This window comes from Arvicanthis niloticus, chromosome 8 (genome assembly GCF_011762505.2).
Source record: "Arvicanthis niloticus isolate mArvNil1 chromosome 8, mArvNil1.pat.X, whole genome shotgun sequence".
In the NCBI taxonomy this organism is placed as follows: Eukaryota; Metazoa; Chordata; class Mammalia; order Rodentia; family Muridae; genus Arvicanthis; species Arvicanthis niloticus.
The window spans coordinates 66,171,770-66,189,937 of NC_047665.1; the positions used below are offsets into that span (position 1 = coordinate 66,171,770).

Consider the following 18,168-nt stretch of genomic DNA (forward strand, 5'->3'; position numbering starts at 1 on the left):
CAGACGGTGGTGGCACATGCCTTTAATCCCAGCATTTGGGAGGCAGAGGCAGGTGGATTTCTGAGTTTGAGGCCAGCCTGGTCTACAGAGTGAGTTCCAGGACAGCCAGAGCTACACAGAGAAACACTGTCTTGGAAAAAAAATTTAATCTTCAGGGAATTCCCTTTGGCCATTGAATAGAATTGTGCAACTGGCATGCTTTAGCAAAATTCAAATAAACATCATGTTGTATTTTTTGAAATTATTATTTTAAATATGAACTCTTTAAGTCATCTACAGGGAAGGAAGCTGGAGCTAGTACCATGGGTCTATGATGGTCTGTTCATTCTACCTTATAAACAAAGGTGTTTATAACATATCAGCTTCTACTTATGACAGTTGCTGATGGTGAAGCTGCAGAAGGCTATGCGTACATGAGAGGGCTCCCGCTTATACGCTTTAAGCTCATCTCTGGCTGGCCGCCACAGGAGCTCCTATGGAGTTAGTAGGGCATCCAGTAGAGATAAAATGTCCTGCAGCCACACAGTTATCCAAGACCATCCGCTGTGGCCTGCTAGATTAACTTTCTGTGTACACAGCTGTCAATGGCTGACCCTAGACAGACCATATAACTAAGGTGAGGGATGGAGGGCTGGGGTCAGCAGAAGCGTCTAAAGGTGGACAGTTGGGGCAGTGTTAAGTAGATATTTCTGGAATCCTTTGGGTCTCAAGGCCAAGTGTTATATTGGAGGAACGTAGGGTGGTAGTGACACCAGGTGGCTTGGATCTTCAGCAGCATGTCCAGGTGACTGCATGCTCACCTCAGGAGAAGGAGTATTCATCTCCAGAAGGAGTCCATGACGAAAAGTATAAACTGATGAAAACTCTGTAAGGAATTAGCATTGAGGTATATGGATGAAATGCGGAGATCTAAGGGACTCTGTGGAGCACACTGAGCCAGGGCATCCAGGGATGCCACAGCAGAGGTACACAGAGAATCAGTCTTGAAAACACAAACAACAAAAAAAAATTAACTTGCAAAGTCAGAATATCATGTTCCTGAAATCACTCTCAGGCTAATAAAAATCCTTAGCTAACCGTTAAAATTCATCATCACAAGAACTTTTCCATGCTTTCTTTTCTTTTTCTTTCTTTCCTCTTTCTTTTCAAGAATGGAAGTAGCTATGTCCTTCCTCACAGTGTTCCTAAGTAGCTATGGAACCCTTAGAAGCTATGAAGCCATAAATATTTTAATACTTTAACTCTCATTGCATGAAACCTTGCCTCACAGCTTGAGGGAGCAAAAGAGATAAGAAAGATGTAGCTAAATAAATGAAACTTGTTGCTAGCCACTGCTACTGATATACTAGACCTCAAGTTGATTCAAGCACAACAATATGAAAGTGTGTGATGTTTCTAATGAATACCAGTAGTTTTCTTTTGTGAACCTGCTCAGTTACTGGAAGAAGCCAGGTAGACCCATGGCTTTTTCTGGGGGCAGTAGGGGTACAAGGCATTTTATTAAAAAAAGTATATGAGTACACTGTCATTCTCTTCAGTCACACCAGAAGAGAGCATTGGATCCTATTACAGATGTTTGCGAGCCATCATGTGATTGCTGGTAGTTGAACTCAGGACCTCTGGAAAAGCAGTCAGTGCTCTTAACCACTGAGTTATCTCTGCAGCCCCACAAGTCATTTTTTAACACTGTAAAATATAATTTTCAGGTCTTCACAATTCCACATAGATACCTAAGTAGCCTAAAATGGCCATAAAATTTCTTTGGCTTTGCTTTGCTTTAAAGAACATGGACTTTGTGGGGGGATGGTTGAGCTTGAATACCTGCTCCACTATGAACAATCTGAGACAGTTGTTGTTGTGGAGTGTTTTGTTCCTATGAAGTAGGTCTTGCTCTTTAGACTACTTGAAGTAGCCCAGGTTGACTTCAAGCACACTCTCATTCTGCCTAAGCTTTCCAAGTGTCAGGGTCACCACAGTGAACCACCATACCAGGCTTCTGGGAAAGCTTTTGTAGCCTATTTCTTCATTTGGGAAGAACAGCTGTAAGGCCCCCACGAATGGAGGACCTCACCCAAGCCTCGGGAATTCGCGGTCACCCATTAACTGCAAGACACCAAACTTGATGTAATCAGCAAGAGGCATATTTTAATCAGTATACTGAGGTCAAGACCCATGACCCACGCAGGGGCAGTGGGGTCTGACCCCGGGGCTTTGGAGAGAGAGAGAATTTAAAGCCCAAAACCACAACTCAGGGGGGAAACCACAACCCAGGGGGAGTAAAGGAGAGCACCTGTGGAAAGTCCCAGCCCATTATTCAGTTTGTGAGAGGGTACAAGGAACAGGCTATTCTCTAAGAGCCTATACATAATCAGCCAAGTTCCTGGTATCCAAGGTGCACAGGCACGCTAACTTGACCTCTCAGCTCAAACCCTATTCAATCTATCTTATGGTTAGTTTTTAGTTCCTGGTACCCATAGCGCTTGGTCACGCTGTCCTGAAATCCCAGCTCTGAACTCCTAGCTTATCTATTTTGTCTTGTGGATAGCTAGTTTCCTAGGACCCAGAGCACAGAACAAGCTGATCTGTACTCTTGACTCCATCTGTGGAAGGTTTAAAAATTTTTAACTCTTTCACAGCTATTAGCAACTTAGTGGCATGCCCCAAGCTATGCACAGAACCTAGCACACTGCCTGTTAGTTGTCAGACATTCCCAAAGTCTTTCTTTTATAATTTTATAATTAGCCATGCACATACAAGGTAAAGAACCACATGGAAAAAAAGAAAGGAGGGTTTTAACACTTGTAACTGGTTCTTGTCCTCTTAAGTATTAGAAATAAGCTGAAGACACTGTGGTTACTAATAATAGCATTTATGTTCTTAAAGTACTTTTACTTCATGGCCTGGAGAGTGAGGTGCTATGTGGGCAATGTGGCCAGAATGCAGGGGGTTCCTCCAGGCAGGAAGTTAGGCATGGGAGCTGTGCCTACAGTGGCTCATTAAAGGCCTTCTCCATGATTCCTCACAATGCAGTCCCAATGACACAAGAAAGTTCTTGGGTTTCCAAAACAGCTTTATTGGCATGATGGATGATGGTTGAATCCGGATGTGCTCTTCCCGGCCCCCCAAACTCAGGGCAGACCTGAGTTAAATAGGGAGGAAGAGAGGGGGGAGGGGCTGGGGAAGAATGCTTAATTGGCTCTGCCCTCTGGCCTTCAGGCATCTCATTAGTATGTAAATTTCTCTAGGGCCTGAGGCCAGTAGTCATGCCCTCTACCTGTGCTCTTTGGGTGGGGCTGCATTGCCCTGAACGTGACTGAACAGTGTAGGTCAATGGAGTTCCACGCCAGGTGTTAGGAACTTGGATTCTCAGAGTGCAGTGGAAGAGATGCCCGTCCCTTACAAGCAATGGACACCTGTTGGGTCTCTGGGCTTTCCAGCCAGGGCTTCGACTAAAACCAAGACCCCTTTCATGGCCCTACAGTGCTATTGTCTTGTAAAGGAGTGTTTATTGATCTGGTAATCTGGGTTTACTCCACAAAGTAATCTGTAGTAAGCTTTTAATTCTATGTGCCATAAAGGAGGCAATAAAGCACAGACAAGTTAATAGTCAGTTTAAAGGATGTAGCATGTGCTCACATGGCATCTTGGCACAGGGTCATAAGAAGCAAAACTGGGCTCAATGATGCACTCCTATCTCAGGTACCTCACAGAAGGAAAGAGAGTTAGAGAAGGATTCAGGAACAGCACGCAGGAGCCATGAGACTGAGCTGAGAACACAATCCTTAGAGCAGTAACAGAGGTCCATGACACTGAAATGACCACACTGATACCAAGCTAACTGGGTATCCTAATAATCTAAGCATGGATGTAAATATAATGCTACAGCACCCAGCCCTCCCTGAAGAAGCATAAACAGGCAAGGCTGTGGGCTAGCCCCATGTCTATGTAATCTATTTTCTCTGTCACCTTATCTTCAGCCCTGATGAAGCTTTTTGGGTAAACCTGGGAAGCCCATCAGTCTGGGGCTGAGAAAAAGATAGCTTGAACTCAGTCTCAGAGCTCATCCTGATTTTCAATCTGAAAGGCTGACCCAGCTTTGCTGCCCTCAAGGTCTAGAGTATCTCTTGGGTCCCACTGTGTCCCAGATTTTAGTATTCGTCTTTAACCATGCTTTCTACTGCTCTGCCTTCCCATGAGCCCTCTCTAAGGCCAGAGTGCCTTAGCTTCTGTTTGATCTCGCACCTAGGAGAGACGAAACAAAAAGAGAAAATAGCCACTGGTCTCAGAATATGCATGCCACAAAAAATCAACCTCCTTAATTTATCCATCTCCTGAATATGCATGTATTGCCAGTAGAGAACAGATACTTATCTGTGAATTTTCAGAAGCACCAAGAAGTGAAAGATGACTAAATGAATGTTATCTTAGTGGCTGAGTGAACTCAAGGAGGCAAAATGGATGAATAAAAAGGTCAGTGCTTTCGCAGTTCCCTGCAGCCATGAATAATCGTTGCTAAGGCTGAAGCATATATTCTCTAGCTATTTTTCCATCTCAAACATTGTTCCACTGGGAAATACATCATTATTGCTTAATTGAAATGGATATTCAGGGAACCAAAGAATCAGGCCTTGTGTATGTGTCCTCTTTAGGTTGATTCCTGCTATAAGGTTGGAAATGGTTGTTTTATTCATATATCTTTGCTTTTCTTCCCTCAGTGTGTTCAAAGAGAATAGTTTTTTTTTTTTTTTCTCCTAGTTTAGAAGTGGGTGGATGTGACTGAGAGCTATCACATTCATTGAGAATACTAACAAACTGCTTTGTTCTGAAGGACCAATGGGAAGAAGCAATGATTCCAACGGTGATTTGAGGGTATCTTTGTACTTAAGGGTGAGAAAGCCACTGTCATTTCTTTTCTTACTGTTTTTTCCTCCCATCCCTTTTTAGACAAAACCTGTTGCATTTGCAGTTCGGACCAATGTCAGGTACAGCGCAGCCCAGGAGGATGATGTCCCGGTGCCCGGCATGGCCATCTCGTTCGAGGCAAAAGATTTTCTTCATGTTAAGGAAGTAAGAAAAAATTGTTTCTTTTTGTGGGATTTTTCCCCTTCAGCTCTCACTTACTTCTTAGTGCTGTGAAATGGCCTTAGTTCTAGCTGCAGTTGTATAACACACAGCTAAATCAGTGGCTCAGAACCTTCTCTGATATAAATAAACTTTTAATGTAGAAAGGAGTCAGAGGCTCCTAGCAGGATTGCCAGGGCCCCTTTGGGCTTGGTGCCCCAGAAATTAGGAACTATTTTGCTAAGTGATCCATTTTGTGTGTGCCCTGCCTTTTATCTCGTAATGATTTACCTTGATTGACTACACGTGATTTTTCCCCCATGTTTGAAGTTGAAGTCATAAAGGAAGGGGATTTTTTTTCTTCTTCTTCTTCTTTCTTCTTTCTTCTTTCTTTCTTCTCCTTCTCCTTCTCCTTCTCCTTCTCCTTCTCCTTCTCCTTCTCCTTCTCCTTCTCCTTCTCCTTCTTCTTCTCTTTCTTCTTTCTTCTTTCTCCTTCTCCTTCCTCCTCCTCCTCCTCCTCCTCTTCTTCTTCTTCTTCCTCTTCTTCTTCTTCTTCCTCCTCTTCCTCTTCCTCTTCCTCTTCCTCTTCCTCTTCCTCTTCCTCTTCCTCTTCCTCTTCCTCTTCCTCTTCTTCTTCTTCTTCTTCTTCTTCTTCTTCTTCTTCTTCTTCTTCTTCTCCTATTTTTTTTTTTTAATGAAACAAGATTTCACTCTGTGGCCCAGGTTGACCTAGAGTCTCTTATATGGCCCTAGCTCTGAAGTTTACTATGTAGCCTAGTCTGGCCTCAAATTTGCTACAACTCCCTACTACCAACCCTCCCTCCACCTCATTCACCTGGATGCTGGGATTCCATGGCAGTTGTGAGTTGCCATGCCTGCCTCCCAGGAGGGTTCTGTTGCTTCTTTCCACCAGAGAAGCATCATTTCTGCAGCAGGACAGTACAGTGGGAATTAGAGCAAGCTGATGCCAAGAAAATGGCTGTTCCCCTAAGCTGACAAGGACAGTCTGTAAATTGGAAAAATTCACCTTTAATTACATTTTGTTTGGTATCCACATGTCACATGTGTACTCTGTAACATAATAATTCTTTCTAGAGTGTACATAGCCTTTTTTTTTTTTCTTTTTTGGACCTGGGGGAATTTAGATTAGGAGGCATTCACACCGGGAAAGTATGAAAATTAACTGGCCCATGCACTAACTGGTCCAAGTGAAGGAGGAAAGAGAGCTCTCACAACTGCAGCAGCTCTTAGACAACGGTGTGAAAAAAAGGCATGCAGAAAAGGAAATCAAAGTGTTCAGAAATTGTGGTGAGCATCAACAGGAATGGGTGAACCTACAACGGGAAGTCAGACTAATCCAGACACTTTTCCTGATGCTACCACTTTGAGTTGGATCACTTTGTCCATGTTTTTCATGGAAAGAAAAACCATGAGCATTCTATGAAATGCTCAAGAACAGATATAATTGAGAAAAATAAAATTAGATCCTGAAGATTCAAGATAAATATCCACCTGCAAGAGACAAGCTGTCAGCATCAAGATGAAAAAAAAAAAAAAAAAAAAAAAAAAAAAAAAAAACCACATGTGAATGCTGTACCAGAGGTACATTTTGCTGATACAGAATACTTCCAAGTGCTTTTCAGTATTTCTATCCCAATATTAATACTTCATATTAATTCAATTTCATAAGGAAAGGAGCTCTGTAAGATTTCCTAACTCCTGTTTGTCTCTTACTATGGATATTAATTATTATTAACAGATTATTATAGAATTCAGCTTAGATCTAAAGGCAGCACTGGAAAGGGAAACACAAGGTAATGCAGTCTTTATTGAACTGCTGACTGGGCACACACTTTTCTGAGCTGAATGCATAAACCCAAGGGCTTCTTGAATTTGGGTATTAGAAGCACACTTTTTACGGCCATATTTTTCTCCTGTGAAAACAATTGCTATAAAAGAAATCAATTCAAATCTTTAAACCTCTTGCACTGATTCTAATCCTTTGGATTTTGTGTGTAGAAATTTAATAATGACTGGTGGATAGGACGGCTTGTTAAAGAAGGCTGTGAAATCGGATTTATTCCAAGCCCGGTCAAACTAGAGAACATGAGGCTACAGCACGAACAGAGAGCCAAGCAAGGGAAATTCTATTCCAGGTATGAAGACAAAATCACTGTTTACGTAAAAATGCAGACAATGCCCTCGTTTCTGTCCGGTTGCTTGCTGAGTACTGTGACCCTTAGTGTGCACCGAGCAGACGCTGCTGCCCTTCATAGATAGCTTCACAGTTCCTTTCAACAAACACTTCATCCCAGCTTCTGATTGTTGTTCCATCAGAGAGAGAATCAAATTAATTATGATCATTAATAAAAATAGCTACCATCACAAAGCATTACATTTTGCCTTCAGCACAGAGGAGACTCTGAAGTCCTAATCATTTGCTGAACATGGGCAAGCGGCAACCACAGTGATTAATCCCAGTGTCTGTCTGTAGCTGCCCAATGTGGCTGGCAGATGCTTTAGGGATCTCATTCTCACGCATCACTGACAAACAGCAGCTCCTGTGGTCTCTTAGTTTCATTTTCACCTGAGAGATCCAATTTTCAATTCTGTTAAGCACAGAAAAAGACACCATGTATGAAGCAAAATTGCCTTCATGAATAGCAGTTAGCTGAAGTCATGCAATAGGCTAGATCTATTATTCTGATTACGCCTTCCTAAGAGGCTTATACTTGGCTTCCTTAGGAGGGCTTCTCACCCAGGAAGTGAATTTCATACTGAAGCCTGTATAGCTTCAGTATAAGAAGAATACAGCATGCTTCCCATATAGACGGAAGGAGAGAGATGGGGAAGACTTTATCTTCATGTGGATGGCTGAGTTTCTGTCTTACTCCATTATAACTTGCTTGTTTGTATAATGTCAACTCCATTGTTAGTGCTAAAATTTTAATGTTAGGAAGTATTTTTCACCTACTGTTACCAGATGAGTGAAACTGAATGCACGTTACCTCATTAAAGCCAGAACTTGATTGCTGTCACACTCCTACTGTCTTGCAATGTATTCTACAGAGCTGGGTTACTTCCTCTTAGAACTGTATATTCTTTCTTTGCCTTCCTTGACATTATTTCATTGCAACTCTCTATCAAGCTTTTGTTTAGGTATGTCTAAGTACATCCACTCTCTTCCACAAGTATTTACATTTGCCTTTTGATACATTTATATATTTTGTAAGGACATAATCAAACTCAGTATATATATGTACATATATATACATATATATGTATATATAGTATATATACATATATAGTATACATATATATAACATACATATTTCTGAAGGCTGAATTTTGTATACATATGCATATATATTTATTTGTACTATATATATACACATATACATGTACATATGTATGTATGCACAAAAATTTAAAAGACTAACAAAAATCAGGGGCTAGAGGGATGACTCTGTGGTTAAGATTAATGTCATGGCTGCTCCTCCAGAGAACCCAGGTTTAGTTCCCAATACCCACGTGAAGTCTAACAACTGCCCATAACGTCAGTTCCAGGAGATCAGATGCCCTCTTCAGGCCTCCATGGGCATTGCACACAGGTGGTACATTTACATATATGTAGGCAAAACACTCATACAGAATAATAAAAATGTTTTAAAAGACTAACAAACATCAAAGGCATTAATACCAGAGCATAGCTCAAGACTTTGGCATATGGATGTCACATCTGCCTCTGAATGTTTTAGGTATTAGCATTTGTCACAATTTTACACAAAACAGTATACTGCCCTTTAAATTTTATAAGAGGAACAAACCTGTGCTTGAACTAAAGTTAGACTTTGGGGTTTAGGAGGAATACAAACATAAGGTGAAAGCTGTGGGAAGGAGGTGCTTGGTCTTAGCAATAAGCATCCTTGTGTATTTGCCAAAGGTGATTCTGTAAGTTCAGCTTTTTATTAGCTGTAAACACTCCCTTGTGTCCTTATTGGGTATGCGGAAGTATTTAAATTTTTAGGGAGACACAGAGTCCACCTACTGGTTGTTTAGTAAAGTGTTTGACCTTTGCTTTGTGTATTAAAATGCTAGAAAAATTGGAAAAAAAATTTCAACCAACAAGGGCAGCACTTTTTACCTGCACACCAGTGTTTAGCTAGGTCAGCAGTGCCTCTTAAAACACTCAACATGGTTCATGGTTCTTCCTAGTACAATCTGGCTCATCCAGGATAAGAAGCACAGGGAAGTACAGTTATATTGCCTGAATTCCATGACATTCATAATCTGATAGCATGTTTCTGGGATTTTTCTGTGTTAAGGGATGACACGCATTCCTATATACTGGTGAACCACCTATTCTATCAACTCCAACATTTCTAAGACACGTAAGCATATGTTCCATCACACCTGAGTCCGGTCATTGAGGAGGTTTTTGAAACTTTGGGGTTTTTTTGTTTTGTTTTGTTTTCACTTTTAAAATTACCATACAATATATTAGATACCATTATGACATTTTAGTAGATTCTCCTTTGCCCTGTTCAGAAGTGTTGAATAATCTTCACAACTCAACCAAGTGGAATCCTCCTTGTTAATCTTGTTTTGAAAAAGTTCGCTGTTGTCTTCTGGCTAATTCATATTGCAATCTGTGCTTAAGTTTAGTCTTGTGTTTTAAAGATTGGTGAAATTGGGACATTGTTTCGTCCCGATTGATTTTCTTTTGCAGGTTGTCATGAAAGCTGTACTTTTCATCTTAAGCCACTAAAATAATCAAGCTAAGCCAAAGGAACTGGATCTAAGTGAGGAGACATGAATTTTAGGTGTTAGTCTTGAGGTCTTACTCCTTGTCTCTACATCCTCTAAGTGTAAAGGCAAAGAACGTCTCACTGTCTGGCCATCTAATATCTAGGCATGGAACTTGACGTCCAAAGAGAATATACTAGTCTTTTCCTTCCTCTCAGGGGCCTAAAAAAATTAAACCCTGAATTTCAAAACAAAACCTATCATAAAACTATTTCAAGTACCACAGGAGTCTCTATTAGGTAATGACTATTTGCTTCCTTTAAACAAATACACATTTTTAAAAGTTCAGTATAATAATACAACTTATTAATTATAACATTTATCCAGCCGTACAATGTTTTAGCATCTGAAACAAGTGTTGCATTTAATGTGAATATTTGCTTTACTTCAGTAAATCAGGAGGAAATTCATCATCCAGTTTGGGTGACATGGTACCCAGTTCCAGAAAATCGACACCTCCATCGTCTGGTGAGTAGGTCATTGTGCTAACCATCCCAGAGAAATTTTTCTAAGTTTCCTACCAAGGACAACTAACTATTCCATCACAAATGTGGACAGACCTGCCAGTATAATTTCCATGTTTTGCTTACCAGAGGTCCTAACTTTAATTCTGAACTCACTACTAGACCAAGGAATAATTCCAATCCCCATATATATAATGAGATTGAGCAACACATACCGCAAACTACACCTGTGCTTAGACCTCACTCCTGAACTTGGCTTGACTTGACCCAAGTTCTAAGAGTAAGCTAAAATATGTTCCTAAGGTTCTCTAAATAAATAAGGAATGAGTCAGGAAAGTGATAGTGAAAAAGCAATGAAATATCTTTAAATATGTGGAAGTTCTTTTCCTGAGTAATGCTAATGTTTGCCTAGGTAAGGGAATACAAGTGTGTGGTTAACGTGGGTTGTGTCTCTGATGAGAAGCATCATCTGAGTTGGGTGGATGAACAGAAAACTGAAGGAGTTGAAAAGCTAGTTGCTTAAATGTGTTCTGAGTACTGCATTTAGAATTGCTTCAGAATGAACACAGACATTATGGTAAAGCAAAAAGTCACCAAGCACTAAGCTGGAAAGAGATTTTGAGCCCGTGCTGTTGAGATGCCAGTGAATTTCCATCTGGAATTCAGGCTCTGTGTGGGTGGCTGAATATCTCACCCTTGTCAAGGCTAGACCTGTATGCATTCCTATTCTTTAGGAATTTCCAGTTTAAATTCCTTTCATTAAGAATTTCCTTTTAAAACAAATCTCTCTGATGAGCACAGCTGATGAGATTCAGCAGATAAATCCTAAAATCCAATTCTAAAATGTCACCATCCTGGAGACCTATGAATTCTGGCATTTGTTGGGTTTCTAACCTCAGTCCCAATAAAGTTCTTGGAGGGTGCTTATCCCTAGATGTGGCTTTCATAAACCTGGTGAAAGGTTGGAAGGGTAAAGTATATGGGAATATGCCACCAGAAGGGAAAGAGACTTGATATTGGTTAAGACCTGTTATTAGAATAGTGACCTAGATCCCCGCCTTTCATGTCCGGAAGTTGTTAACAGTGTGCTTCCTTGTTAAGGAGCAGCATAAAGAAATCCTTCAATGTGAGCAAAGCTATAGTGGCGAGTAAACGTCTAGATTGGTTCCAAACACCTGAAATTTTATGACTGTGGCATTTCTCTGAAGGCCAAGGGCTGAACCATTAACTAATTAGTATGCATAGACTAGACCAAAAGAAAATCCCTTACCCATAAAATCCCATAGCTGTGCTGACTAGCCAAATGTTAGCCCCTTCACAGACTTCTAAACTAATCAAACAAACAAACAAACAAACAAACAAAAACAATTAAACAGGAGATCCGCCACTCTCTAGTCTAAAACCTCTCAAAACACAGTAACTGCAAAATTATAAAATAATGTGCTGTGTACCAGATGATCTTGGGTCCTTTGAAAAGGCCAGAAGAGGCAGCTATAAGCCTCGGTTCAGCTTGTGTTTCAAGGTAGCTAAACCTAAGCACCAAACTGTTACTCTAACTAATTATTTGTTTCTTAAACCAGTGCATTGTGAGATTTGTTCGGGAGTTAATATGTTTTGAGCAAGACCTTATGGGGTGAATACATTTCCTTTTCTATTGCTTGACCTACTCTCGGCCATAAAGTAATTACCAAGAAAGCTCGGTTCTGATACTGTTCTAAACCCTGATCCCAAGGACATAACCAATGAGGAAGCAAAAGGAAGGGAAAGAATGCATCTAGATGGCGAATGCATCCCACCTACAAGGTGGTGTATTGTAACCATGGGCACAATTCTAAGGCAGGAGCCCTGGGTCCAGAGCCTAGTACTGCTGGACTTATGCCAAGAACAAGGCCCTTGCATTCTGTGAGTTTAGCCTCTGAATCTTAAAAACACAGGTGGGTTTGAGTTGATCTTAGAATCAACTTGATTCTGTAGTTGATTAAAATTCTACAGCAACTTCATGTAGAATGTTTTCAGAAACTTGAAAATTAAGTTATGCATCTTTTTTTCACGTACTGGTTTTAGAGCTATACTTTCAGGTGGAAGCATTTCAGAAGTGAAAACACTCCATGTCCCCAAACTTTACTCACGAGGAAACAAGAAGCCTGTTCTTTGGGGCCCTGGGACTCTGCCTCAGAGGCTTGGAAACCACTTAAATGCTAACTGACTTTGATAGAATGATTTTGTTAATCTGGTGTTCCCCACCAGTCATCAATCAGGCTATCTGAGGGCACACATTCTACCTTGAAGTCACTTTAACCCTGTGTGTCCCAGAACACCCTCACAATCATTTATGACTTCTTGGGTGTAGCCTGAATTAAGGGCTTTCTAGTCTCTTTTCCTTAAATGTCTGTTATAATTTTAATGAAATTTTTTAACTGGTCCCTGATCTCCTTACATAAAATCAGACAAAATGAGAAGACCGAGGCCTATCGTATTAAATGTTTCCAAAGTACTTGTCTTTTACCTACGAGCTGGGCAATGACCTTGTACTAAGGCCAAATGCTTTGTAAATTACATTTATAATCTAATATGGAGAATATTGATGTTTGAAGCAAGTAAAAAGTGTTTCTTTAAAAGCACTCAAGAGATCTAACAGAAACTGGTTCGTGGAAGCCTCTATCCACAAGGGTATCCTTCCGTCGTGTTAGATTTAACTGCATTGCATCCTTAACATGCCTTACATATTTAATAGGCTGCACATTCAGAATAAACCTTCTACAGTGGTTAGTCTATTTGCCTTTGTTTTATTTTTTTTATAACCTGCTTTTCCTCTCCTATCTACCTGATGACTTTTGAATTGTTTGTCTGTATATAGCTATAGACATAGATGCTACTGGCTTAGATGCAGAAGAGAATGATATTCCAGCAAACCACCGCTCCCCTAAGCCCAGTGCAAACAGTGTAACGTCACCCCACTCCAAAGAGAAAAGAATGCCCTTCTTTAAGAAGGTAACCCCAACTTCCTAGCTCCTGTTGTCCACTGTGCTCCACTGCACTGCGTCACATTTCCGGTCCTGTTATGTCTGCGTCCTTTGACAAGTCAATAACATGCATGCTCTGTTATTCTTTGTTTCTTTTCCATGCTGCTGTAGCTAAGCAGAAGCAGAAGTCGGTAAGTCAACATTGACATGCCCGTGTTTCTCCTGCCAATGGCATCATTAGCATCAATTCATGTGATTTTATTAAGTACAGCCATCCTGGTCCTAAGACAGTCTATCAATAGCTAATCCTTAATCAATAGCTATCCTTTTTGATGGAATGATACATGCCACCAAGGGACTTTGTTTAAATACTCAAGGATGTCCAGACCTGGTTGTGCTGTCCAACACATTTCAGTTGTATATGTGTACATGTTTTTACTGTCTGCCTCTCTTTTTGCCAGAAACATAAGTTACAATCAAGCATATTAAAGCAGTTACTGGATACTTGTTTATGATATCCAGGTACATTGCTTATGCTTTAAAAAAAAAAGAAGTCATTCAATTTTTAATTCAGTCAGTATTTAAACTTCTAATCCATTAGGTGCAAAATCTACTGATGAACAAAACCAGTGGGAAACTGCAGGCTTGTTTGGCGGTTTACTGTGAGTTTTTCCTATGGCCACATATAAACACCCTCCCAGTGTTCTTGCCTTCTCCATCAGTCAGACTGCAGCTTCACACCTGTTAGACAATGGGACTGCTGGCCATATAAAGAGCCATTGCCAGTGTCCAGTCAGGATGCCATATACCAATGCTGTACCCTGACTGGAAACTCCAGGGAAATCTCAAGACCTCTTTATTCAAGTTTTCTCTCAGTGTGTTTCATTGTTTAAAAACAGTATTTTTTTTAAAGATTGCCCTCCCCCCATTTCCATTTTTTTCTCCTCCTTTGACACAGCATTTTCCACAGGCAGTATGCTTTAGACTCACAATCCCTAATGTAACCATGTCTGGTGCAAGAATGCATATTTTTAAACTTAAATATAAAGTAAAAATCTATCCTGCCCTAGACTTTCATTAAATTAAAAGTCTTACCTTTACACACACAAAATTATCATTGCTCTGTAGAGTTTAATAATAAGTTGCCATACACAAAAGAATAAGCTTTTTTTTCTTTTTAAATAATCATTAAGGAGAGAACTCCAGGCACAAGTTTGAATACCTGAATTTTTGTGTTGATTCAGAAAGCCCCAACCTGATGCTCTCCCACAAGAGTAGGCCACCTCTCTGATCCAGCCTTGTCATCACAACTAAAGCCTGAGGCCAGGTAACCTCAAGTGCCCACACTGCAGATATTTCTTAGACACTGCTCAGCCATTCCTGACTTCACCAAGTAGCAACATTAATCTGATCATGTTCATCAGAGAGTCCTTCGCAGTTCACCTGCCTGAAAATTTGAAAACATTAAACAGGTTTATCCTAACTTTTCCACTAAGTAATTCAAACAAAACTGGCTTTAACAGAAAGGACAGATAAAAATGTCATTAGCAATACAACATGAAGTATCAATATTCCATCAAATAAGGTAATTTCTCTTGTAACCCCTGCTGAGAGAGAAGCTACCTGACAGCCAGCATGGGTTACCCTTTGCTAGTGGGTGTCACAGGCTGAAGGGACCAAAGTCCCATCTAATATTGGGCCACCCAGATTTCTTAACACCTTATTATAATAGCTTAATTACTTATTATTAATATCTTAATAGTTATTGCAATGTTGGCAATTTATAATCCTATAAATAATAATGAAAGGGTAGAGGGGTCTTACTGTAGCATCAAAAGGATATATAGACTTCTAGATATTTTCAGTGCAAACCCAAGTAATATATTTCATAATCACATAATAATTACGCTTATGATGCCTGCGGCACAGTTGCTCATTCTTGTCACAGTTGCTTATTCTGTGATAACATAGAACACAGGACAAGAGAGTTGGCTGTGTATGAGTCCACACTAGCTGTCTTCTGTGTTTTAGGTTGCTTTTAGGATGCTGCTTGTCTGCTTGTCTGGCTTTTTGTGATGTTACTGTACTGTGTTTGTCTTGGGTTTTTTATTTCATTCAAATGTGCATTTACCTTTATTATGTCTATTAAATGGAAGTTTTGAGTACTAGGGAAAATGTTCAGCAGAAAAAAAAGGTGAATAGTCCTTTCACAGTAATATATTTTTTTCTTTTAATTATACGGTCTACAAGTACTGGTGTGGTTGACACCATTTAATTTGATGTGCATCTAAATAGCCCATGAGCAACAGAAATATCAAAATACAGCGAGTTTGTGATGGGTGATTTTAAGCAAGCCAGGTGCTTTTCAGTGACACAATGATGCAGCTATTACATGTACCTCAGTTGATCAAATCCTTAAAATAGCATAAAGAAAATTTCTTTTGTTAGGTGTGACACTTAAATATATTTGTTAGATGCTCTTTAAGGGAGGATATGTCTTACAGAGCTCATGACACTGATAATTTATTTATTCATCAAGTGTCTGCAACCCCTCTCCCCTGCCCTTATGCATTAAAAAAGCGTAGTTCTGCATCACTTTACAGCTGCCCACTACAAATATTTATATTTCCCCAAGCTAACTGTGTTATCTGAATTCAAATTTTTAATTGAAGAAATCAAGCTGAATTGTGATAGTTTTAGAAATGGCAATAACATTTAACTCCTGCCCTGGTCTTCTTTAAAATGTAACAAATTACCTACTGAAAGGCATGAATCAGTTATGGAACAGAAACGCGCTAATGCATGTTTCAGAAACAGGTTAGATATGCAAGGGAGTCAAATTATGACAAATTGTTAACCTTCCTTCCAATACACATAAATCTTGATTTGAAAAGTTGATAAATGTCACAAAAAAAAAAAAAAAGAAAAAAACAAAAACAAAAAACCCAGAGGCCCCAAATCACAAAGCATTAATCATGAAGCTGTGACCAACGGTAATGACTGCTGTTCTGGAGCATGCATGCAAGCCACCTTCTGCTTCCTCATAATCTCAGTGGCATTCCAGGCATTTGGCAGTTAGAGACACATGCTTGGAAAGTAGGTGGTATATGGCTAAGGCCAACATTTCACATGCAAAGGAAGCAGGGGTTTATCTTTCTTTCATAATTAACTGTGATCTGTTCAACACTTCAGAGAACCCAAGTATACCTGAAGAGTAACTCAGCAGTGCACAGTCAAACCTAAGGCACCCAGTCTGCATTGAGCATATTTCTGTTTGTTCTACCTACTAGTTCAATGCAAGGAAACCAAAGACTACTCAGTAACTTAAACTTAGGAAAATAAACATACCAATTTTTCATTGGGTTTATTTACTTAGAAAAGAGGCAATTATTAAAATACTTGTCTGAAAACTCAGGGCCTTGTATATTAGAATTCAGAAAAGATGACCTTATACAGAAAGTACTTCAGATCCATTGCCTTTGAGAAGTCTAAAACTCGAAGTCTAAAAGTCTAAAACTTTCATTTATCTGCAGACAGAGCACACTCCTCCTTATGATGTGGTACCTTCCATGCGACCAGTGGTGCTGGTGGGCCCCTCTCTGAAGGGGTATGAGGTGAGTTTGGGGTGCCACTGTCTGTAGCACACTTGGCCTATGCCTATGTCTCCATGACTACACCCTGCCACTTGAATGGACTGAGTTTGAATTTGGCTCAGGGCAGCAGAGCATGCTGCTTTGCTGGCTGTGGTATATGCATTCTGCTTTCTTGAAGGTTGCCTTGGATACTCCTGCTAGTTACAACCCACCACATCCAGGAAACAGTGTCAAACAGAGAATGCCTGCAAGCCCTTGTAAAGCAATTGCTTGCCATTAAAACATCCTAAGCTCAGAAGTTTTACCTTGTCGTTTCCTTAGGGTTTAAAAACAGAACACGTGATAACCTCACTTTTATGTGTTAGCAAAGCCAAGTAACACCGGTTCTCGTGCTCAGTAACAATTTTTTTTATCGTCAGATTTTTCTCACATTTTAATTTACTATTCAATTACAGGTCACAGATATGATGCAAAAAGCACTGTTTGATTTTCTAAAACACAGATTTGAAGGGCGGTAAGTATTTTACAATGCTGGTTTTGTGTATTTCTGTCTTGAAGATGGTCAAACCCTGTGGGGCAGATATTTGATCCCAAGAGTAAATTGGTTTTTGCTCTTTCTGAGAGGAAGTAGGCTTCATTTAATGCAACCTGATCCACTGTTTGTGTGGTGTATTCTCAACCCAGGATATTCTGGTCCCTGAACCTGCATCTATAAGCTGACTGTGGTCCCCACCTCTGTTCATTGTCTTACCTCCAATTTATGAGCCAAGGGTTCCTTACAGCTGTTCAGATAATCCCGGGCTTGCCTTCTTCTATTCAGTCTCCCCTTCTTCCAAGATCTTCCTGCCATCCTCTCCCCTTCAACCTTTAACCTCTTCTCTCTACACTGTCCCCCAGTGTACTTGTAGTGTTGTCTCATTAAGAAACCAGGCAAGGCGGGACAGGCACATGCCCAGAACCCTAGCACCAGAGCTAGACCAAGGAGTACTTCTTTCTGGAGGCAGGAGGATTAGAAGACAGGAAAAGACATGTACCCCATTACCTTTACCCACACTTGCATGACTGCCTAAAGGCTCTGTGGTTCCCCATCCTATGGTTTTCCTTGCAGTGGTTAACTTACTTACCTACAACCACCATATCCCTCATTTCCTTCTTACACTACAATGTGACATTGTTCTCACCAACCTTCCCCCATCCTGTCCTAGTACAGACTCTACTATCTATAGCTGACCTCACACTTGACCTAACCCCTCCCACCATTCACCCAGCTGCCTCATTCCC

General features: G+C 40.3%; 1 protein-coding gene across 9 annotated transcripts in view; it reads left to right on the forward strand.

Annotated features, from left to right (window-relative positions):
* Nucleotides 1–18,168, forward strand: part of Cacnb2 (calcium voltage-gated channel auxiliary subunit beta 2) — a 350,616-nt gene that overhangs the window by 311,091 nt on the left and 21,357 nt on the right. For 6 of the 9 annotated variants that reach the window (XM_076939526.1, XM_034509698.2, XM_076939529.1 and 3 more), the window contains 6 exons: nucleotides 4,945–5,067; nucleotides 7,081–7,217; nucleotides 10,259–10,335; nucleotides 13,189–13,322; nucleotides 16,828–16,908; nucleotides 17,343–17,401. In XM_076939526.1, coding sequence (XP_076795641.1) covers nucleotides 4,945–5,067; nucleotides 7,081–7,217; nucleotides 10,259–10,335; nucleotides 13,189–13,322; nucleotides 16,828–16,908; nucleotides 17,343–17,401 — 611 coding nt within the window. Of the gene's footprint in view, nucleotides 1–4,944; nucleotides 5,068–7,080; nucleotides 7,218–10,258; nucleotides 10,336–13,188; nucleotides 13,323–13,465; nucleotides 13,486–16,827; nucleotides 16,909–17,342; nucleotides 17,402–18,168 lie in introns of all 9 variants that reach the window. The other 3 variants (XM_076939527.1, XM_076939530.1, XM_076939531.1) reach the window with 1 other exon arrangement.